Genomic DNA, 23,480 nt, shown 5'->3' with positions numbered 1-23,480 from the left:
TGCTCGGCTGATTTTTGTATTTTTTGTAGAGATGGGGTTTCACCATGATGCCCAGGCTGCTCTTGAACTCCTGAGCTCAAGCAATCTGCCTTCCTTGGCCTCCCAAAGTGCTGGGATTACGGGCATGAGCCACGGGGCCCTGCCCTGGGTATGATTTTCAAGTGGTTGGTGTCTTGTGACTGGCAGCTGATAAACGGGTGATACAATGTTTCTGTACAGGAGTCTGCAGTGCCAGGCTGCAGGGGCGGATGGGGGTGGGGTAGCCTGTGGAGCCCGAGGGTGGGAACAGAGAGCCTTCTTTTGCTGTAGGTGGAAGCCTGTCTGGCCCCTTTCCCTCAAAGGTCAGACAGCTTGAGAGATGTTTCCATCCTCCCATGCGTGACCCTGAGGCAGTTAGCTGGTCACTTACTCACTGTGCCCTCTGCCAACTCTAATGAGCCAGGAAGCCTCCCCGTGCCCAGGCGTGCTGTGATCACATTGTTCAATGGTGGGGTGAGGGGCTGTGCCACAGGGGCCAGAAGACATCTGACCTACTGTCACTGCCTCTTCCACTCTGTTCCACCTGCACTGGGGCAAGGCCGTCCGATGAACAGATCATTTATTAATTCAACACGTTTGTATTGAGAGCCTACTGGGTGCCGGGCGCTATTGTTGACGTGGGTGATACAGCAGCAAGCAAAGCAAGAGAAACATCTTTGCAAGCAGGGGAGGGGACCTGCAGCGTTGGGTGTGTGGAGTTGTTGCTGGGAAGTAGAGAAGCTGAGTAAAGAGCTGGACAGAGAGAGATAGCCAGGACCACGTCTAGAGAAAAGCATCCTAGACTGAGTGAACAGAAACCGCAAAGGCCCAGAGGAGGGAGCATGGCTAGCTAGCCCCCTAGACCTGGTGAGGCTGGTGTGGGTTGGGCAATGATACGGTTTGGCTGTGTCCGCACCTAAATCTCATATTGAATTGTAGCTCCCATAATTCCATGTGTCTTGGGAGAGACCTGGTGGGAGATAATTGAATCATGGTGGTGTTTTCCCCCAAGTTGTTCTCGTGGTAGTAAGTGTCACGAGAGCTGATGGTTCTATAAGGGGTTTCCCTTTTCACGTGGCTCTCCTTCTCTCTTGCCTGCTGCTATGTAAGATGTACTTTTTTTCTCCTGCCATGATTGAGGCCTCCCCAGCCACATGGAACTGAGTCCATTAAACTTCTTTTTCTCTATAAATTTCCCAGTCTCGGGCATGTCTTTATCAGCAGCATGAAAACAGACTAATGCAGGCAGCCTGTGTTGGGAGGAGTTGGGCAAGGAGGGAGGAGGTGCTGGCCAGTGGAGGTTGTGTGTCTCTGTGGGTCAGAGCAAGGACCCGGGCTCTCCCGTGAGTGAGAAGAGGACCCCATGAGGTTTTGGAGCAGAGGAGGAGTTTTACAGATGACCGGTCTGTTCTGGGGACTCGCAGTTAGTGGACCATCCGTATCCGAGTGTTGATCGGGTGGATTCTAACCCTGTGGGAGAACTTCCCAGCCCGTAGCCTGCTCTCGCTGTAACTGGCAGTTGTATTAATGACGTTAAATGCACAGTCCAGCTTGAGTCCCCTCCAGAACGTGGGCAGCGGACACTAAGCCGAGAGGAATCGCTGTGGGTTGGCAGACACCGTGGAGACTCACTCCTGGACAGGCTGTGGAATGTGTGGAAGCAGGTACAGCCCAGGCCTGCGCTGAGGTTCAGCAGGGAAGCCAGAGGAGTCCGTAGCCCGGGAGCCCAGGCCTACAGCGGAGAGAGTCAGTCCGTGCCAATGGTGGGATGTGGCTGCAAAAAATGGTCAGATTCATGGAAGTCTGGTGTCCAGCTGGCAGGCGTTAGTGATCCCACGAATACAGCTGTGTGCCTTGAACACGTACTCCAGAGCTTGCAGAGAGCACCAGGGCTGTGGGGGTTAGAGACTGTGTCTCGTGCGGAAGCGTGGCTGAGAAGGGGCTCCACAGGCTCTTCGTCACTGTGTGGAGCCTTGGAAGGACTTGGATGTGCTTGAGACCCCTTCCCCTAATTGCTGTATAGGGCAGAGGTGGACATCCCAGGGATTGTGGAGTCTAGGGAGCCAGTCTGCACAGGATGGTTTTAGAAGCCGTAGGATGTGGGGGTTCTGGGTGAAGGAGCCAGAATTCCAGCCCCAGCTCCACTCCTCACGAGCTGTACAACCTGAGCCCGTTACTGACCCCTTTCCCACCTTAGTTCCCTGGCTCTACAATGGAGGTAATTATCATGTTGAACTCACAGGGTCCAGATCGTATTTAACACTTTCATAGCCCTTAGAAGTGTGTAGCAGTGGTCCTCAGCATTTGGAAATGTCTGGAAACATTTTGTCACACCTGAGAAGAGGGATTTCCTACTGGTGTCTAGTAGGTAGAGGCCAGAGATGGCCACTAAACATCCCATAATACACAAGACAGACCCTGCAACAGTGAACTCTCTGGCCCTCAAAGTCAGTGGTACAGAGATTGAGAGATCCTGGTTTCGCGTTTTGAGCGTGCAGTACATTTCAGTTGTTAATGGGACATGCAATACATCTTTATTCACATGTTATTACTTATTTGTCAGATGTTTATAAAACATCTGCTACATTCTTGGCAGTTTAATAGGATCTGGAGATACAAAGAAGTTCCTGACCACAGAGGTCACTTAGGCAAGCTAGGAAAGCACAGAATTATATAACACAAAATTACATTGTACCATAAAGCATATTCTACAGTACACTTAACTCTGGTGGGCTCTTGGTATAAAAATGTCTCCAATCTCAGAGGTCACAGGATAGTGGGCAAGACATGAAAACCTCGTATAATATAAAATTTTGTTACCTCTAAGTGCTGAAATTAAGGGATAAACAATGTTTCATGGGAACCAAAACATCAGTCATTTGGAAGTGTAAGTCAAGACTTCATAGGAGAGGAACCATTTCAGCCAGATATTACCAGAGTGAGATGGTCCCAGCGAGCGGGATGTGGAGGGTTAGGGTGTTATCTTAGTCTGTTTTGTGCTGCTGTTACCACCAAGTACGTAATTTATAAGGTGCAGAAGTTTATTTGGCTCACAGTTCTGGAGGCTGGGATGTCCAAGATCTAGAGGCCACATCTGGTGAGGGTCTTCTTGCTGCATCATCTCATGGTGGATGGAAGAAGGGCAAGGTGGAGAGAGAGAGCAGGAAGGGGCCTAATTGTCCTTTTATAAGGAACCCACTCCTGTAATAATGGCATTAATCCATTAATGAGAACAGAGCCCCTTAACCCATTCATGAGAACAGAGCCCTCATGGCCTACTCTTATGAGACCCCATCTCACAACACTGTTAACATTTAGGATCAAGTTTCTAGCACATGAACTTTACACATTCAAACCATAGCATTCTGCCCCAGTCCCCAAAATGTATGTCCTTGTCACATGTAGAATACATTTGCTTCTTACCTATAATCCCAAATTCTTAATTTGTTTCAGCACCACATTAAAAGTCCAAAGTCCACAGTCTCATCTAAGTCAGCTATGGGTAAAACTCAAGGCATGGTTCATCCTGAATCAAATTCCCCTCCAGTCATGGGCTGTGAAATCAAGGAAGTTGTCTACTTCCAAAGTACAGTGATGGGACAGGCATAGGACAGATATTCCATTCCAAAAGGGAGAAATAGGCAAGAAGAAAGGGGCAACTGGTCCGAACAGCTCCAAAACCCAGCAGGGGGAACAATACTAAATCCCGACTTGACAATAATCATCTTTGACTCCATGTCCTGCCTTCCAGACACACTCGGGTAGGGACCTGGGCCCCCAAGGCCTCCGGCAGCCCTGCTTCCATGGCTTTGCTGGGCTCATTCCATGCAGCAGCTCCCACGGGTTGGTGTCTCGTGCCTGCAGCTCCCCCAGGTTGCTGTTGCACACTGGTAGCTCTGCAGTTCTGGGGTGTCAGGACGGCCTTACTCCCACAGCTCCACTAGGCTTCCTGGGGACTCTGAGCAGCTCTGACTCCACAATTCTGCTGACATTGCCCTACAGGGGGCTCCCTGGTGGTGGCTCTGCCCCTGCAACCAGTGTCTGCCTGGGTCCCGAGGCTGTCCGAAATGTCCTTTGAAATCTAGCTGGAGGGAGCCAGGCCCATAGCCCCTGCATTCTGTACTCTGGTGGCATTAGGACCATGTGGGACACCACCAGGACTCACCACTTGCACCTTCTAGAGTGGTAGGTCAAGCTGCACCTGGGCCCATTTGAGCCATGGCTGGGGAGGCGGAGGAGCACTGTGCCCAAATGTGGGAGCAGAGACTTCAGGTGGCCCTGGACAGTGAGCCACAGGTCCTGAGGGCTCCCAAGACCTGGCTTTTGACATAGTTCCTTCCCTCAGATTTTGGCAGTGAGCTGTGATCACAGGTCATCTCTGCAGTGCCTTTGGGATCCTTCTCATTTTCTTGATGAATAGCCTCTGGCTTCATTCTTATCGTACTAATCTCCTTATCAAACAGTGGCTCTGGCCCATACTAATCTCCTTATCAAGTGGTCCATACTAATATTCTTATCAAACTATCAAATGGTAACATGCCTGTACCCTTGCTTTCCTCTCCTGAAAGTTCTTTCATTCTCTACTACAGGGCCAGTCTCAGAATCCTTCCAGTCTCTAAGTTCTGTTTCGTTTTTCGTTATAAATCTTTCTTTTCTTTTCTTTCTTTTTTTTTTTTGAGATGGAGTCTCACTCTGTTGCCCAGGCTGGAGTTCAGTGGCACCATCTCAGCTTACTGCAACTTCTGTCTCCCAGGTTCAAACCATTCTCCTGCCTTAGCCTCCCTAATAGCTGGGATATCAGCTGGGATATCAGGTGTGTGCCACGACACCCACAATTTTTTTGTATTTTTAGTAGAGATGGGGTTTCATCATGTCAGCCAGGTTGGTCTCGAACTCCTGACCTCAAATGATCCACCCGCCTCAGCCTCCCAAAGTGCTGGGATTACAGACGTGAGCTATTGCGCCCAACCCTGCTTTTCTTTATTTCTTCTCAAGTTTTACAGTATACAGTTAAAATAAGTCATACAGCAACCAAAATGCTTTGCTGCTTAGATATTTCTTCCACCAAATAGCCTAGTTTGTCACTCTTAAGTTCTGCCTGCTATACAGTTTGAGGGCCTGGATACAATGTAGCCACATTCTTTGCTGCTTTGTAACAAGGATGACTGTTCTGCCAGTTTCCAGTACCTTAATCTTCAGATATATCTGAGACCTCATCAGAATGGCTTTTACCATCCGTATTTCTACCACCATTCTGATCACAACCACTTAGTCTAAGAAGTTTCAGACTTTCCCTACAGATCTTCTAATCCCTCTTTATTGCCTGCCTGCCTCCTCCCTCCCCTCCCTCCCTCCCTCCCTTCCTTCCTTTCTCTCTGCTCTCTCTTTCTTCCTTTCCCTCCCCTCCCCTGCTTTCCTCTCCCCTCTCCACTTCTTGGCACCAATTTTCTGTCTTAGTCCATTTTGTGCTGCTGTAACAGAATACCACAGATTGTGTATATTATAATGAATAGAATTTTATTTGGCTCATGGTTCTGGAGGCTGGGAAGTCCAAGATCAAGGGGCTGCTCTGGCAAGGGCCCTCTTGCTGCATCATTCCATGGTGGAAAGTGGAATGGCAAGACAGATCAAGAGGGGACCTAACTGGCCTTTTTTAAGGAACCCAGTTCCACAATAATGGCATTAACCCATCCATGAGAGCAGAGCCCCATGATCTAAACACCTTTTATTAGGCCCTGCTTACACTGTTGCACTGGGGATCAAGTTGCAGCACTTGGACTTCGGGGGACACATTCAAACCATAGCAGGCACCTTAATAAAGATGGAAAAGGGATGTGGCAGCCACAGTGGGAGGGAAAAGGTGGCTCCCTTAGTGTGCTTGGGAGGAGGGTAAGAGATGCGTTTGCAGTTCTCGTGGCCGCAGACTGAAGGGGCCTGGTTACCTGCTAAGGAACCTTGGCTTCATGTAAGGAATGCGGAGTGATTGAAGCGAGAGGGTGGTTTGATCCGTATCATTTCTTGGAAGGATACCATGTTGGCAGTTTCGCAGAAGGGGCATGAGTGAGGAAACACTTGTGGTGAAGAGACCAGTTAGGAAGCCTGTAACTTGGGGTGGGATCTGGAACCAGGCTGCGGCTCTGGAAGAGGAGCTGGAGGGCTGCACTCTGAAGTATTTCTGAGAGTCTAGACAATGTGACCTTCACACTGGGGCTGAGTTTTGTAAAATCTGACATCCCTAGTTTCACCTATGATGCCAGGCTGTGGTAAGGAGCTTTGCAAGCATTTGCTAGAATATGAGCAAATGGGGGTAGAACTGATAATATTTAGTAACCACAGGGGATGAAAGAGGAAGGTGTCGGGAAACTGGGTTGATAATATGGGGGTTGGGAGCGAGGAGAGAGTCCAGCTTTGAACATCTTCTTCCATTTGAGGAATTTAAGATCATCCAGCTAGAAAATTAGAAATACTAGAATGGAGTGTGGAAATTAGCGCTGAAAATACAGAGCTCAAATCATCAGTGTATGAACAGTAGTTAAACCTCTGAAAACGAGTGAACTTGTCCCGTGAAAATGTGTGGCAGGGGAGAAGTGGAGGTTCAAGGACAGCGCCCCCGAGAATGCCAGCATTTAAAGGGTGGACCCTCGGTGGCTCACGCCTGTAATCCCAGCACTTTGGCAGGTTGAGGTGGGCGGATCACTTGAGGTCAGGAGTTTGAGACCAGCTTGGCCAACATGGTGAAACCCCATCTCTACTAAAAATACAAAAATTAGCCAGACATGGTGGTGGGTGCCTGTATCCCAGCTACTCAGGAGGCACAAGAATCACTTGAACCTACAAGGCGGAGGTTCCAGTGGGTTCGTGCCACTTCACTCCAGCCTGGGTGACAGAGAGAGACCCCCTCTCAGAAAAAAAAAAAAAAGAAGAAAAAGGTGGGCCCTGGTAGCACAGCCTACTGTCCCAGAGGCAGGAGGAAAACCTGAAGGAAATCTTGACCTTGACCTAGAAGCCAAGGAGGAGGCATGGCCTATGGCATCAAAGGCCTCCAAGCGCAGTGAAGACTGACAATAGACCTTTCTTAGGTTTGGCAATTAGAAGGTCACTGGCCTCAGCAAGAGCAATTTCAGAATAAAAACAAGGGTGGAGGGAGTGGCGTAGGGGTGGGAGGATAGAGTAGGAAGTGAGGGGTGTAGTACAGGTGAAGAAGTTTGATCACTGAGGGAACGAGGGAGATGCGGGGGAGCTTGAGGAGATAGAGCAGAGAGAGGTTTGCTGTTTTTTTTAGGAAGAGGAGACTTGAGCATGTTTATAAGTCAGAGAATAGAGAAAGAGAGGTGGGAGACCCAGGGCAAAGAGGAGTCATTAGAAAGTATTCTGGGAAGGTGAGGTGGATCTGGTGTCTAGATGGAAGGATTTGCGGGGAAGAGGGGAGGTAGGAGAGTCTAGAGGTAGACAGCAGGCAGACAGGGGCTCCAGGTTTTCCCTACAGAACTGAGGACAGTGATGGCCAGGCGCGGTGGCTCACACCTTCAATCCCAGCACTTTGGGATGCCAAGGTGGGTGGATCGCTTGAGGCCAGGAGTTCGAGACCAGCCTGGGCAACATGGAGAAACCCCATTTCTACTAAAAATACAAAAATTAGCTGGGCGTGGTGACACATGCCTGTAGTCCCAGCTACTCAAGAGGCTGAGGCATGAGAATCACTTGAACCTGGGAGGCGGAGGTTGCCGTAAGCTGATGGCACCACTGCACTCCAGCCTGGGCGACAGAGCAAGACTCTGTCTGGAAAAAAAAAAAAAAAAGAAATGAGGACAGTAAGTGGTTGCTTATGATCACAGAACCAGCAAGTAAACCGTGAGCTTCTGCTCCTCTGGTCTTCCCAGACCCCTTCCCCAGAACATTAAGCCATATCACTTTTATGGGTCCAGGGGCTCTGAGGGGCTGGGCACCATACTGTGCCCCTGGGGGCATATCTAGTTCTGCCCCTCTTGGTTTGGCGGGTACTTGCTGAGTACTCACTGTGTGTTAGGCTGTGAATGCTGGGGCAGCAAGGAGGCATGGTTTCTGCCTCCACTGGGCCTTATTTCTTCACCTTGTCCCCCAGTTCTGCCCTTGGGCAAGTTCTGTGGCAGAACTGACCAGCTCCCTTTGGCCAGGGACATCTTGGTTCCTGGCAGAGCACCAAGAAGAGCAGATTGCCTTCCTACCCGGGGGCACCTTTGCCCAGCAGGTTGGGTGAGCTGGCTGGCCTCTTGGTGAGAGGCTGGTCCCCTTGGACGTGAGTGGATTCGATGCCTGCTTTCCCACCCAGGTACTCTACTGTGGTTTTTCTCCTGCCCTTTATGCTCAGAGCTAGACCAGCAATGTGGGGTAGCTGCTGCGAGAAGGTGCCATGTTGAGGCAGCAGCCAGCCCCGGAAGCTCTGGAATGCCTGGGGCCACTGAGCAATCCTCACCCTCAGCCCCACAAGGGGAGGGTGCGGGCTCGTGAAATTCGAGATTGGGTATAGCAGAGCAAGCCCTAGGACTCGCCCAGTTTGCTTAGCGCAACACTGACGCTGTTTTGGAATGAAGACCAGAAAATGTAGAACTTTACTCGGGAAGAGGTCAAAGAAGGGCTAATTGTCTTGTTGTTTAAGACTGGTTAGTGCTGCTCACCTCTGACGCTGCTCACCTCTGACGCCAAAGGTTTTTCCCTGGAGGGCAGCCCTGGAGGATACCTGTGTAATTGTCTTTTACAAAAGGTGAAATGAGCTCTTTGTAGTGTTTCCCGCCCAGGCTGCATTTTAGAATCACAGAGGAGGTGCGGTGCTGGTTTGTTTTACTATTCACTATTCATGCCTGGGCCCCACCCCTAACCAATTAAATAAACATCTTGGAGAGTGGGGCCTAGACTTTGTATGTTTAAGCTCCTCAGGTCATTGCATCGTGCAGCCAAAGCTGTGACCTATGAATAGAAAAGAAGATGAAACGCACCCTGGTCATGCCAGGAAGATGGAGAGAGGGAGCAGGGAGTGGGAGAGAGGCTGTAGTTTGTAAGGTCCTGAAATGTTAGAGCTGGAGGGATCCTGGTTCGGAGCACTGCAACTCAAAGAGTAGTTCTAGCCACACAGCAGGCCCCATTAGGGAGCTGGTTAGAATTCAAATCCCCGCCTGCCCTGTACCCCCATCTGGCACCCTCTGAGTCACAGTGTGCACATCAAGGTTTGAGAAGTGTGCTTTCAGATCACCCACAGATCATCCAGACCAGTGGTTCTCAACCTTGGCTGCACTTTACAATCACCCAGTGGGCTTCAGTGAATTCCAGTGCTGGGCTGGATGAATTAACCCAGAATTCCTAGGTGTTGGGACCCAGATACTCATTTAAAAAAAAATTGTTTAAGTACTTCAGGTGAGTCTCTTCTTAAGCCATAATCAAGAACATCAGGCTTGACCAGTGCTTCTCAAACTCGGACAGATATATGAATCGCCAGGGTAATGTGTTTAAATGCAGATTCTGATTTTATAGGTCTGGAAGGCCTAAGAATCCACTTGTCTAAGAAAGGCTCTGGGATGCCCATGAGACTGATCTGGCCCTTTTTGAGCAGTGGGAATAGGGTGACTTCTCAGTTTGACAGCGAGGAAACTGCAGGGCAGAGAGAGAGGTGTGATCGTCCACAGTAACCAACCTGATATGCATTAAGTACTTTCTGATGTACTCTACTGTGTGCCAAGCAGTGTGCTACATGTGTGACTGGAGCTTCGAACAGGACAGACCCAATTCCAACCCTCACAGAGCTTATATCCCAATTGGGGAGACGGACAGAAAGCAAACAAGTAATTAAGCTGATGACAGATGGGAAAAGCTATGAAGGCGAGGAGGGCCACGTGTAGGGATGACTCAGAGATGGCTGTGGGGTGACGGGTAGGTAAGGCACGCCCCTTTCAGAAGAGCTGTCGGGGGAGTTACGAGGACAACACCTTTACCTGGCGACTTCTGCTGATTACAAACTGATCACTTTCCTTTACTGGACAGGGCCAGGCTTCGTCCCCTCTGGGATTTGGGGATGATGCTTCTGACTCCTGAGGGAGTCTGACCGTGGTCCTTGCCTGGCTGTCTCCTGTGACTCAAGACTCTGATCCTTCGGTGTTTGTGGGTTCAGAGCGGAGCCTGGGAATGAGCCCGCTGGGGAGCAGGACATTGACTCCATCATAGGACAGGGCTCAGGATCATTGGTTAATGGTTTGTAAAATGGACCAGGCCTCATCCAGATGCTGTCCCCAGCCCCTATGAAAACATGGAAAGTTTCCACTGGTGCAGAAACACTAGTGCTTGCCTCCCTTTCCTGATCAACTGTCGGACTCACATGGGCTGTTTGTGAAAATGCCTGTCCCAGGCCATACTCATGCTGACCAAGGTGGTCTCCAGGGAAGGGCCCTGAAATGTATTTTTAGGAAGTGTCCAAGTGACTCTTCCAATCCAGATCATCAGGAAGCATGGCGTGGATGGAAGAAACTGGCACTTGGCATCTGGTGCCTCTGTGTGGCTGTGGAAGCCACAGAAATTTCTTCCGCAGTGACTCTGTGGTGTGGCCAAGGCTGAGCTGGTGCTTGTGAGGAAGCCTCTGCTTGTGTGCAGGGGTGAACAGCAGCTCACCCCTTCCTGTGCACAGTCCTCACCTTATTGCCTTCACCCTTACTGGAAGCATCTCTTGACTCCTCTTTGGCCAGCCAGACCCTCCCGGCTCCCTGTGCTCCCCATTCAAACACCTTCCCTCCCTGAGCTTACCCCATGGCTGGGTGGGGAGGTGTGAGCACTGTTTGCATTTGGTCAGGGTCTAGAAGGGATCAAGGAGGCCTCATGAGGACCATGTCACAGCCCCACCCTCACTCCCGACCTCTGGCCCGAGCAGACCTGTTTGGCTGGATTGATGATGGAGAGGCAGGCAGTGACCAGACCAAGGGATGCCTTGGATGGTGGAGAATAGGTGACCCTCTGTTGGGTAAAATAGGACTCAAGCCCTCACACAATGAGTTGGCTTAACTTTCGTGTCAACAGTGGGCAGGGGTAGCTGTCTGCCTCCTGGAGCTGGCCCTTCCTGGGTCAAAATGCACAAGGGGACGGTGAGAAGAACCACACCATAGAGGCTGGAGTAGGCCAACCTGGCTTGGGACCTAGTCTGTGAGGGCTGGACCCTCGGTTTTCCCTTCTGTGGCAGGACTCACCTGGATCCGTGACGCCGCCCTTAGAGGAGTTAGGAGGATCCTGGATGAGAAACCTCACCCTCAAGATGATTGCCCCAGGGAACAGCTTCCTGCTTTCTGGAGGAAGGGAGGGGCGGACAGTGGGTGTGTCCTGCTCCGGTGTCTAGGCAGGAGAGTTTGTGAAGCCGACCATACACACCTGTGACTCCTATTTCCTAGGTGGCCCGAGGCAGCCAGGATGACAGCTGTCCCCAGGAATCCTGCTGCCTGCTGAGAAACATGGTCAGCAAGTCCCGTGAGTGTCGTCTGAGGGCTACCCTACCCTGGAGGACGGGCCTCCAGAAGCCATCTTCAGCAGGATCCTGGGACCTCTGGGGGCTGTGGAGGGACAGACAGGGAGCCAGGGGCCCTTCTCTTCATCTTGAAGGACAGTGGGTACAATCAGGGTCAAGCCCTCAGCCAAGGCCAGGAGAGGGCCAGAGACTGCTCCTGTCGTGTTAGGGGTCGGAGGGGCTCAGAAGGGGGCAGGTGGGAAGGTGGACGGGGGCTGTACCTGCCTGTTTCTGCCTCTAGCTCCTCTGTGCATGTGTCCTGCAGGCTGGAAGCTCCTGGCCATGTTGGCTCTGGTCCTGGTCGTCATGGTGTGGTATTCCATCTCCCGGGAAGACAGGTACATCGAACTGTGAGTTGGTCTTCCATGTCCTTCCAGTGGTTCTTGTCGGGGACAGGGCTTAGGGATGGAGCATCATAGAGCGGGGGACCTAGTAGAGCAGGAAGGTTCCAAGAGCCAGCTCATGACCTCATCCCTTCAGCTACTGGTACGGAGTGTTTCCATGAGGGTGGATGGGGGTAGGGCCTGGGATGTCTCACTGGGCCCTCACCCAGGGAGTGCAGGGGCAGGAAGACCTGGATCCTCAAGGACTTGGGTTCCAAGTGGAACTTAACTTGAGATGATTCCTCCCTGGCACCTTGGGACCTTCATGCCGTGGGAGAAGGCTTAGGCTGCCTGGAACATGGGCCCCTGGGTCTGACTGGGGCTCCTGCCTGCTGTCCTTTTTCTCTCCAGTTTTTATTTTCCCATTCCAGAGAAGAAGGAGCCGTGCCTCCAGGGTGAGGCAGAGAGCAAGGCCTCTAAGCTCTTTGGCAAGTAAGTACTCAAGGGTGAGGAGGGTAGAGCAGGGCATGGAGTGAGCTGGGATTGAGGGGTTCACAGTGTGGGGAGTAGATGGAAAGAGCAGCTGTGTTGGTGGACATGGGTTAGGTGAAGCCAGGGAGGGAAGAGAAGGCCTTATAATATTAGTCATGGGCCTAACCCTGCTTCTGGCATCAAGATTAATTCTGTTCTCATCCCCACCCGGCTTATACCTCTGTGCAGCTACTCCCGGGATCAGCCCATCTTCCTGCGGCTTAAGGATTATTTCTGGGTCAAGACACCATCTGCTTATGAGCTGCCCTATGGGACCAAGGGGAGTGGTAAGTTCCCACCCGGCTTTGTGGGAACCATGGGCTCACCCTGACCACGTTGCTTCCTATTCTCTGCCGTCCACGGCCCCAGTGCCCAAGTTCTGAGCCTGACTTGGGTACCAGGGTCAGGGGTAGAAGAAGGCAGCCAGGGCTCTGAGGAACAGTGGAGGGAGGGCAGGCAGCCTTCAGAATGCTAGCTGTCGCATCAGTCCTCCGCCTGGTTCTTTTTGTAGAGGATCTGCTCCTCCGGGTGCTAGCCATCACCAGCTCCTCCATCCCCGAGAACATCCAGAGGTAAGGTGGCACTCCGACTCCAGTCTGGGCACCTTCTCCTATTTCCTGCCCTCCCCCCCCACCGTGAAACAGTCATAGACTGGCACCATCCCAGCCAATTCCCATGGTAGCCTAGCCTGGGCATCTGGGTGCAGAGTGGGCCGAGGCTGCTCGAGGATATTGCAACAGTGGGGCAGGGCTTTCTCATTGATACACCCCCTGTGCCTTCCCTCCACTCCTCTGCCCCTCTTCTGTGCTCTGCGCAGTCTCCTCCTCTTTTAAAGCCCAGGGCTGTAAAGTCAGCATGACCCTAAGCAGGACCATGGGGTGATGCCTGCTTCACAGGGACCAGGGGCTGAGGGGGCCTAGGAAGTGGTCCTGAGACGGGCCCAGGCAGATCCAGGGCAGCGAGCATGGAGTAGAGTGTGGGGTGACTTCTGGGCTTGACCGCTCCTCTTTCTATGGCAGCCTCAGGTGCCGCCGCTGCGTGGTCGTGGGGAACGGGCACCGGCTGCGGAACAGCTCGCTGGGAGATGCCATCAACAAGTACGATGTGGTCATCAGGTGTGTGTGACTGTCTCTTCCTACTGTTGTTTGGGAACTGGATGTCCGAGCCAGGGACTGTAGACAGGCCCAGGAGGCCTCTAGTGATGGGAATCCTCCTCCCAACCCCTAGATTGAACAATGCCCCAGTGGCTGGCTATGAGGGTGACGTGGGCTCCAAGACCACCATGCGTCTCTTCTACCCTGAATCTGCCCACTTCGACCCCAAAGTAGAAAACAATCCGGACACACTCCTCGTCCTGGTAGCTTTCAAGGCCATGGACTTCCACTGGATTGAGACCATCCTGAGTGATAAGAAGCGGGTAAGTTGGGGGACAGACTGGGGGCTGAGGCCTGGTGGTGGGGACGCTGCCCGAGTCAGGACCTCACACTCCTTGAGAGCCTGTGCGGGGACAGCATGAACTGGGCTCCCGGCAGTCAGCACCTTAGGCTGCCCTCCAAGGGCGGTGTTCCCATAAGCCGCCCCAGCAACTGGGTATAAAAGCCTGCAGGCGTCAGGTGGCAGCAGCCACAGGCACCCATGCTCCAGGCGTGTCTGCGACAGGAAAGCTTTCCGAGTAGGTGTCTGCCTGTGAGGAACTCAGGAGCAGAGGAACTCTCCAGCGGCCATGTCCAGGTTGAGGGCAGCTTAGAGCATTGAGGCCTGTGTCCTAACAGACGGTCCCCAGAAAGAGTTCACCACGTCACTTTGCCATCCGGTCACAGGCTGAACTGTCCCATCTGGCATTTTTGTCAAGTGTTTAGACAGCCTGAAACTTTAGTCCCTTCTACCTGTGTGGATGTTCTTGGAAGTGGTCCATGGTTTAGACCCTCCGCTCTATACACCTGGTCACCTGGCCTCCCAAGGGGGTGCCTTTCCTCCTCTCTTTCCCTGGTCCTCTCCTGCTCTCCCATCTCTGGCACAGACTTCACCTCCCTCTCCTCTCACCTTGTGCTCCTGAAGGGCTCTGCCATCACTTGGACCCCCTCGCCTGGCTGAGGACCACTGGGTTGGACTTGAGAAACAGGGCTTCACCCGCTTCTGTCTCTCTCTTCTGACCCCATCCTCCTAGGTGCGAAAGGGTTTCTGGAAACAGCCTCCCCTCATCTGGGATGTCAACCCTAAACAGATTCGGATTCTCAACCCCTTCTTCATGGAGATTGCAGCTGACAAACTGCTGAGCCTGCCAATGCAACAGCCACGGAAGATTAAGCAGGTGATGATGGGAAGTCAGGCCTGAGGGCTGGGATCCTGGGCGGGAAGTAGGAGGGATGTTCCTATGGGCGTAGGAAGCCGTGGAAGGATCCCATTACAGAGGCAGCAGTTTGCGTTTTCCCTCCAGGAACACACCTGTCATTAAAGTTGCTGCTGCAAAGGGGAGTGCACACTTTAGAGAACCAAGGGGCATTTACTAAGTGGGGAGGGATGGGGATGGCCTGGATCAGGTTCAGGGGCTGGTGTGAGAGGATGGTTTTGGCAGGCGCTGGTCAGAATTTGTCAGCTGGGGAGCTGCTGTCAGTCAGTGGTCTGATCTGTGGAACAACTTGAGCCATGCAGAGTTACTGTTAGATACTTCATCTGTGATCTTATCTTGAAACACTGGTCTGAACGAGTTATAAGAGTTGGAGCTAAACAGTTTATCTTGCATGTCATGATTTGGTTCAGGGAGTCAATGAACCAAATTGAACCAAAACTCAGGGAGTTTTGCAAGTTACGGGTTTTTGTTTTGTTTTAAAGATAGAGTCTCACTGTGTCACCCAGGATGGGGTGCAGTGGTGCAATCATAGCCCACTGTAACCTCGAACTTCCAGGCTCAGGTGATCCTTCTGCCTCAGCCTCCTGAGTAGCTGTGAGACTACAGGTATGCACCATCACGCCTGGCTAATTTTTAAATTTTTTTGTAGAGATGGGGGGTCTCACTGTGTTGCCCAGGCTGGTCCTGAACTCCTGGCCTCAAGTGATCCTCGTGTCTCAGCCTCCCAAAATGCTGGGATTACAGGTGTAAGGCACTGTGTCTGACCACAAGTTATGTGCTTCTTCTTTTTAACCTGATGTCCTTCAGCCATAGCAAGTTATGGTTTTGAGTGCAGTGCCCTAGTAGTCTTCAGCTGGTTGGCTTTAACCCACTTTGTAGCTTCCCAAGTACTTCCACCCATATCTTGGAGCCCCTCGGGGAGGCCGTGTGGGATGGTGAGAGACAGGCCCAGCAGACACAGGTATGGCGCTTGGCTGTGCTGTGTACTGTGTGGGACTTGGCAGGTCAACTGCTCAGACCCTTGTTTTTCTTGCCTGTATGGTGGGATAATATCCATAATGACCTTTTAAGGCCGTTGTAGGATTTTGAAAAATAATAATGACATAAAATACCTATTCTGGAGATCGGTACACAGGGCCTGCTCTTTAAATATTTGCCAGATTTTGAATAAATGATTTTATTGTTTACTGAACATTTCCTGTTATTCCATGTTCTGTGTTGAATGGCTGCTTTTGTGACTGCTCAATGCCAGGTCCCGAGTCTTCTTGCTTGGCAAGGAAGTTGTGCTCCTTGCTCTAAGGGACCTCAGTCTAGCAGAGTAAGAATGCAGGTTGCACTGTGGAGTGATAAAATTCCACAATGGAGAGTTGTTCCCAGTGCCGTGGAATCTCAGAGGAGGGGCAGATATCTGCTGAGAGATGTCTGGGAGGCTCCCCAGAGGAGGTGGTGCTGGAACCGGGCCTGGAAGGATCAGGCAGAGAGCTGGGGAAAGGCATTCCATTTGGCCAGAGCAGGCGGCTCCTCCAGCACTGAACTGTTTCCAGTACAAGTGGCGTTGAAGGGCAGCAAGGAGTTTCATGCCATTCATAGGATTACAGATGGAGAGGAGGCTGGAGAGGGAGATGAGAGAGGGCGAGGACCTGAACCCAGCTCCTGGCAGTGGGAAGGGAAAAGGAGGAGATGGACTCAACATTATATTGGTTGTTTATTTTTGAGACGGAGTCTCTCTTTGTCTCCCAGGCTGGAGTGCAGTGGGGTGATCTCAGCTCACTGCAACCTCCGCCTCCCAGGTTCAAGCGATTCTCCTGCCTCAGCCTCCCAAGTAGCTGGGATTACAGGCATGTACCACCACACCTGGCTAATTTTTGTATTTTTACAAAAATACAAAACACAGGAGTGCTGGTCTCGAACTCCTGACCTCAGGTGATCTACCCACCTCTGTCTCCCAAAGTGCTGGGATTACACTCGGCCTCCCAAAGTGCTGTGAGCCACTGCGCCTGGCCTGTGTTAGCTTTCTGTTGCTCCCTAACTAATACCACAAGTTTAGCGGGCTAAAACAATATCCATGTACTGGCTCATGGTCCTGTAGATCAGAACAGCAGGGTGTGGCTGGACTCAGTTTGTCAACCAGGTGGTTCTCATCTGGAAGCTTGAGGGAAAATTTTGCTTCCAGGCTCATTCTTGTGGTTGAAATAATTTGGTTCCTGCGATTGTAGAACTGAGGTCCCCATTTCCTTGCTGGTTGTCAGCTGGAGACTGGGGGCCATGCTCAGCTCTTGGAGGTGGCTCACATTTCTTGCCGTACAGCCTCCACCTAAGCCAGCGACGGCACAATAGATCCTTCCTGTGCTTCAAATCTCTGACCTCCGTTTCTGATCTTGACACCCGGATTTAAAGGTTCAGGTAATTAGGTCAAGCTCAGCAGGACAGCCTCTCCTTTTATGTTCAACTGTGCCATAAAAGTAACGTCACGTAATCGCATCATATTCACGGGCTCCCCACATGCGCAAGGGAGGAGATTACATGAGGGTTAGGGTCACTGGGGTTCTCTTATGATTCTGCCTTATATATTTGAGGTGGAATTGAGAGATTTCTGACCAATTCTGGGTTTCTAGCTTGGACGGCAGGGGGGATGGTAACATATTTAACTAATAGAGAGAGTGCAAGGAAGAGGAGGAATTTGGTGAGTGTAAGGAGACTGTGTCCAGGCAGTGCTGGCTAGAAGGCCATGGAAGTGTGGCTCAGCCCAACTGGATGAGATAACACACTGGTGGTGAAAGCAACAAGGGTGGAAAAAGAAGGCCCAGCCAGGGAGTGGAAGATGAGAAGACAGGAGAGCTGAGAGAGGGAGAAAGCTGGGCATGTCGACAGGCCTGATGAGGTCCAGGAATGGCTCCCAAATGGGTATGAGCAGCTGAAATTGTGTGCAAAGCAGGTTGCTGAAGCTGAGGAAGGCGGGGCTGGAGAAGTGAGAATATCCGGCTGCCTGTCACTGCGGATGAATTAGGCATGAGCAAGTGAGGTCCTCAGAGCAGCCAGTAAGGTGGATGGGAAAGGTACTGCTGTCCTGCTTTAAAGGCGAGGCCAGGCACCATTGCTCACGCCTGTAATCCCAGCGCTTTGGGAGGCAGAGGTGGGTGGATCGCTTGAGCCCAGGAGTTCGAGATCAGCCTGGGCAAGGTGGTGAAACCCCATCTCTATAAGAAAATAGAGCGCCACCCCCATAAAGGGTAGCACAGTTAGTGCATGTCAGAGCACCCAGGTCTTCTGAATGAGGTCAGGTTCTCCAAGGAGGAGGGCAGAACACTTCCTTTCCTTTGAATGAGTTGCTTAATGCTTTTGTAAGCCTTGGTTTTCTCATCTGTAAAATGGGGCTAATAATAATAGCTACCTCCAGGTGTTTTTGTGAGACTGGATGAGATAATGCTTTCTAGTAGGTCGGTAAAATACTAAACATAGTATCTGGCACATAGTGTTTAAAAAGTAACTGCTATGGTGATGATTGTCACTCTGATTGTTAGTCTTCTCTCTAGAGGCCCCAGGCCTCCCCCAGATGTATGGGGCTGTACCATCCAGAATGGTAGCCACTAGGCACATGTGGCTATTTACTTATTTATATTTGTTTATTTTTAGAGATGGGGGGGTCTCACTGTGTTGCCCAGGCTGGAGGGCAGCGGCTCTTCACAGGTGCATTCTTAGTGCACGACAGCCCAGGAGTCCTGGGCTCAAGGAGTCCTCCGACCTCAGCCTCCTGAGTTGCTGGAACTATAGGCATATGCACTACTGCACCCAGCACATGTGGCGATTTAAATTTACAATTTAATTAATTAAAATTTAATAAAATAAATTCAGTTCCTCAGCTGCACTGGCCCCATCTGCGTGCTCGTTAGCTCGTGGCTTGTCTTGTTGGACAGCGCAGATGGAGAACGTTTCCGTGACTGCAGAAAGTTCCATTGCAGAGCGCTGGCAGAGATGATGGTGGGAGGAGCAGGGCTCCCACTAACACCCTCCTGCCCCTGTTCCTCAGAAGCCCACCACAGGCCTGTTGGCCATCACGCTGGCCCTCCACCTCTGTGACCTGGTGCACATTGCCGGCTTTGGCTACCCAGATGCCTACAACAAGAAGCAAACCATTCACTACTATGAGCAGATCACGCTCAAGTCCATGGCGGTAAGTGCCTGGCTTGTGAGCCACAGTGGGGCAGGGGGTGGACGGGCAGACAGTCAGAGGGACACTGGGTGAGTGGGAGCAGTGCTGAGACCCAGAGGTGGCTCCTGGAGTCAGAACTGGAGCCGAGGCATCTGGACTCCCTGGCCAGCATCCTCCATGTTCACCCACATGGGCTGTCTTCCTTCCAAGAGCCAGCCTGGGGAAGGGAGCTCCCAAGAAGTGTGGGGCCATGGGGAGGGGCAGGGAGACTTTCCTGGGGACAGAGAGGTCCCTGGGAGTCCCTCAGTTTATTTCCTTGGCTGTCTCCACAGGGGTCAGGCCATAATGTCTCCCAAGAGGCCCTGGCCATTAAGCGGATGCTGGAGATGGGAGCTGTCAAGAACCTCACGTCCTTCTGACCTGGGCTGTAGCCTGTCGGTTGTTGCCTACTCTGCTGTCTGGGTGACCCCCGCCCATGGCTGTGGGGGTGCCTGGTGCCAGTATGACCCACTTGGACTCACCCCTTCTTGGGGAGGGAGTTCTGGGCCTGGCCACGTCTGAGATGAGGCCATGCCCCTGGCTGCTCTTATGGAGCTGAGATCCAGTCAGGGTGGGGGCGCTGGAGCCATGGGAGCCCGGCCAGGGCAGGGGGCTCGTTGCTGTGGCACCCCCTCTCTGCCAGCACCAAGAGATTATTTAATGGGCTATTTAATTAAGGGGTAGGAAGGTGCTGTGGGCTGGTCCCACGCATCCAGGAAGGAGGCCAGTAGAGTATTCTGCCCACTTTTTATAAAAACCTACAGTGATGGCCCCACCAAGGCCTAGACACGGCACTGGCCTCCCAGGAGGGCAGGGGCATTGGGAATGGGTGGGTGCCCTCCAGAGAGGGGCTGCTACCTCCCAGCAGGCATGGGAAGAGCACTGGTGTGGGGGTTCCACCGAGAAGGGGACCTCATCTAGAAAAGAGGTTACAAACCTACCATTAAACTATTTTTCCTAAAACGGAAGCAGTTGTGATGTCCTGTGTCCTTTCAGGTGGGGGAAGGCATGGGACGGGGTGTGGCAGTGGGCAGGCTTGTTAGACCAGAGCAGGGCATGGTCACTCAGGAAATAATTACTTATTGAGTCCAGTGTTGGGTGCCCGGTCATGCATTATCGCCCTGGCACAGCAGGAGAGTGAGTGGTGCTCACAGCAGCCCTGTCTGCGGACACCCACCCTGACACCCGGCATCCTGGGTTACTGCCCAGAGAAGGGAGGGGCTGGAGGATGCCAGATGAGAGTGCCAGAGTCCTCTCTCACCTTCCTTCCTCTCTTCCCCACCATTCTTCAGTTACCCAAATCTCATGCTTGGGAGGTATGTGTTTTAAGGACAGGGGTGGGGTCAGACAAAGAAAGCCAAGTTTCCCTTCTCAGATTAAGTGGGAACCAGAAAATGGAGTTTATGGAGGGTCTTGCCAGCAGCGCAGGCTGCCAGGATGGGGTGGGCAGGCGTGGAGGGCAGCGTTGAAGGGATTTGGCAAGGCCTATCAGCCAGTTGCCGGGCCAGGAGATGAAACGGTTTCTTTCCTAGGTCTTTAGAATCGTAACAATCCTGCCGTTTGCCTGTCTCTCCCGCCTTCGTTCTCCATCTTCCCAGATCCTGCTTAGCTGCCAACTGGGCTTCCTGCCACCCCACAGCTGTTCCTTTACATCTGGAGCCAGGAGGGAGAGTTGGAACTCCCCGCTTGGGGAATGGAACTGGCAGCTGTATTCCTGGCTTTCTCGGAAAGAGTTGCAGCCTTGAGGTTTTGAGACAAGCCAGGCTGGGACAGGACAGATAAAGAGGGGCAGCAGTTTGGGAGGAACAGGAAGATGACATGGTTCTCCACAGAGTGTGGGAGTGGCCTTGCGGACACCCACCTCATCCCCCAGAATGGCCCCAAGGACCCTCCCAGGGAACAGAAGGCCTGCTCTCTCAGCAGCCTGGCTGCTTTGCTAGGGGACAGGGGGGTTCTGACAGCGAGTAGAGCCCCAGCATCTGCAGCCCCAAACCCGCTTCCCTCTACACGGGCAAACTTTACTTTGTCTTGAAGGCTGTGTCCTGGGGAGGGAGCTTGCAGACAGCAGGGGTTGTGAGTGTGTGGGGATCTCAACTCTGCTCACCCCGATGCGTCCCCAGCTGCCGCTCATGTGGAGATGCAAGGGAGTGTCCGTTTTCCCATCCGGGGCCATTGAGAATGGCTGTCTGCATACATGATCCAGCTGGCCTGGACTGAGGCCACTGCCTGTTACTGAACGTGCCTAAACTCAAGCCAGAATCCAGCACACAGGGGTGGGTCAGACCCCTCTAAACTCCACACACGCACACATGTAGACATGGGAGCATTTTACATTCTTGGTGGGTTGTTTGTGATTCTGTGTGCAGACAGTCCTTCCTGCTCACATACGGAGAAGACTGAATGCGGGGTGTGTGTATACCCAAATAGGCCATTGTTTGCTTGGGGGGTGGGGATAGCTTTCTCCAGGGTGCCCAACATCCTACGCAGATTGAGGCAATACTGGCCAAGAGTCGGAGCTGAGAATGGAGCTTTGATGTGGGGCTGTTGGATGGGGTTCTTTGGTTTTCTGGGAAAGGGACTTTCAGTCTTCAATTAGCCCAACCAACGGGAATGAACTGCCTGCCAGCCTGCCTGGGACTGATTAAACCATGCCCTGGAAATGAGGAAGGGAAAGAGCACAGTAGGGCACGTGCTTGAGGGCAAGTCAGGGGATCTGGGTTCTCCACCAGCCTCTGTCGCTTTATTCTGTAAGAACGTGGGCCAGTCATCTCTCTGCAACAAAAGGGTGGGTCCAGCTAAGGAGAACCACTTATCTCAGAATTACCTAGGGAGACTTGGGAATAGAGATTCCTGGGTCTCACCCAGGCTGCTGGGGACAGCAGGAACATCGCACGGGCCTCTTGACTACGGTCTGCGTGTAAAGCCTGCGCTAAACCCCGGTGTCCTCGAGCGGCGTTAATTAGGCGCACGCGCAGTTTCCTCCCCGGAGGGCAGGGGAGGGAGGAGCTACTGATGCAGATCGCCCCGCCCTGGCGGCAGGGCAGTGCAGGCGTTGTCCGCACGGGCGCCGCGCCGACCCTCGCGGCCGTGGGAACCCGCCCGGAGTCTCGCAGGGCCCGCCGCGCTTCGTCCAGGTTGCCGGCCTCCTCCCCGCGCTTTTCGGGATGCTGGCCCCGGCGCCCCGCCTCAGGCGAGGCCGGCCCCTCCCTGGCAAGCGGCTCAAGGCTTGGCGACGGCTCAGGGGAGGCTGGGCGGACTAGGGGGCCGCGCCCCTCCGAACTCTCGCTGGGCCTCCGTCATGCCACCTGCTTTGGGTTCATCGCAGAGGCTGGGGTGAAACCGCCTTAGGCTGCGAGGGAGTGGCAGAGCTCTGTCCCATCGAATTTAGATTCTGGAAGTCCACAGAGGGGAAACAGGCCTGGAGGGGAGAAGGAACTCCCCGCTTCATCACCTTGCTGGGCAGGATAAGAGTCAAGGTCTGTAGCGTAGGAACACATTTAAATGTTACTGTATGTTCACATCACATGGTGTGTCTTAATTTTGGAAGCTAAAGATTTTATTTACATTTTCCAAGGACGTAAATACATTCCGTTGCTTTCCTCCAGAGGCTGCCTAGCCTACGAGGAGTTTGAGCTTGGAAGCAGGTTTTTGTGGGAGACAGTAAGGTGCGATGCACACCAAACAGGGACAGTTGGACCGTGAGTTCAACTCCCTGCTCTGTCGTTTAGCCGAGTAAACCTCTGCTTCTCCAGCTGCAAAACAGTGATTATGCATGTCTCTCTCACAATGAGGTTTTAAGGACCTAATGGGAATATGATCATAAAAACATTTTGTAGACTGTAAAGTATGGTATCAATATTAATTAGAAAGCTGCCTTGCATCATGGAAAATGCCAGAGGGTATGAAACAGGTTAGGTACATTTGTAGGGCCAAATACTTGTCCAGGTAGTGAGTAACATGGCTGGTTACAGAAACGCCTTTGTCTTCAAATCACCCACAAGCTAGGTAGGGGAAGGTAAGACATCAGTGAAATGACCGCAACACAGGTTTTGCATAATCAAACCATGAATAGTGTTTAAACTGCTTTCTATTGGTAGTTTTCTTTCTTTCTCTTTCTTTCTTTTTCTTTTTTTTTTTTTTTTGCGACAGAGTTTCACTCTTGTCACCCAGGCTAGAGTACAATGGCATGATCTCAGCTCACTGCAACCTCCGCCCCCCAGGTTCAATGGATTCTCCTGCCTCAGCCTTCCGAGTAGCTGGGATTACAGGCGCCTGCCACCACACCCAGCTAATTTTTGTATTTTTAGTAGAGATGGGTTTTCATCATGTTGACCAGGCTGGTCTCAAACTCCTGACCTCAGGTGATCCACGTGCCTCAGCCTCCCAAAGTGTTGGGATTACGGGTGTGAGCTGCCACGCTCGGCTATCAGCGGTTTTCAAGATGAAGTCGGACACCTTTAGGGATTCTTGGGGAAAGAGATTTCTTGGGAGACATCCATTTCAATGGTACCTACTATGCCACAGTAGATTCCTAAACAAAGGTTGAGAAGTATAACC

At 52.2% G+C, this 23,480-nt stretch overlaps 1 protein-coding gene across 3 annotated transcripts in view; it reads left to right on the top strand.

Moving 5' to 3' along the window:
• ST3GAL4 (ST3 beta-galactoside alpha-2,3-sialyltransferase 4) overlaps window positions 1-19,891 on the top strand; it is a 59,865-nt gene extending 39,974 nt beyond the window's left edge. For all 3 annotated transcript variants that reach the window (XM_003253382.4, XM_030828767.1, XM_030828768.1), the window contains exons 2-11: window positions 11,418-11,493; window positions 11,796-11,880; window positions 12,265-12,345; window positions 12,574-12,671; window positions 12,896-12,956; window positions 13,404-13,499; window positions 13,612-13,801; window positions 14,552-14,695; window positions 18,762-18,905; window positions 19,217-19,891. In XM_003253382.4, the coding sequence (XP_003253430.2) occupies window positions 11,478-11,493; window positions 11,796-11,880; window positions 12,265-12,345; window positions 12,574-12,671; window positions 12,896-12,956; window positions 13,404-13,499; window positions 13,612-13,801; window positions 14,552-14,695; window positions 18,762-18,905; window positions 19,217-19,303 (1,002 nt within the window). In that variant the 5' untranslated portion in view covers window positions 11,418-11,477 and the 3' untranslated portion in view covers window positions 19,304-19,891. The remainder of the gene's footprint in view (window positions 1-11,417; window positions 11,494-11,795; window positions 11,881-12,264; window positions 12,346-12,573; window positions 12,672-12,895; window positions 12,957-13,403; window positions 13,500-13,611; window positions 13,802-14,551; window positions 14,696-18,761; window positions 18,906-19,216) is intronic.
• Window positions 19,892-23,480: the final 3,589 nt, after the last annotated feature.

The sequence above is a fragment of the Nomascus leucogenys genome, chromosome 15 (assembly GCF_006542625.1).
Source record: "Nomascus leucogenys isolate Asia chromosome 15, Asia_NLE_v1, whole genome shotgun sequence".
Classification (NCBI taxonomy): Eukaryota; Metazoa; Chordata; class Mammalia; order Primates; family Hylobatidae; genus Nomascus; species Nomascus leucogenys.
This window is presented reverse-complemented; position numbering and strand designations above follow the sequence as displayed.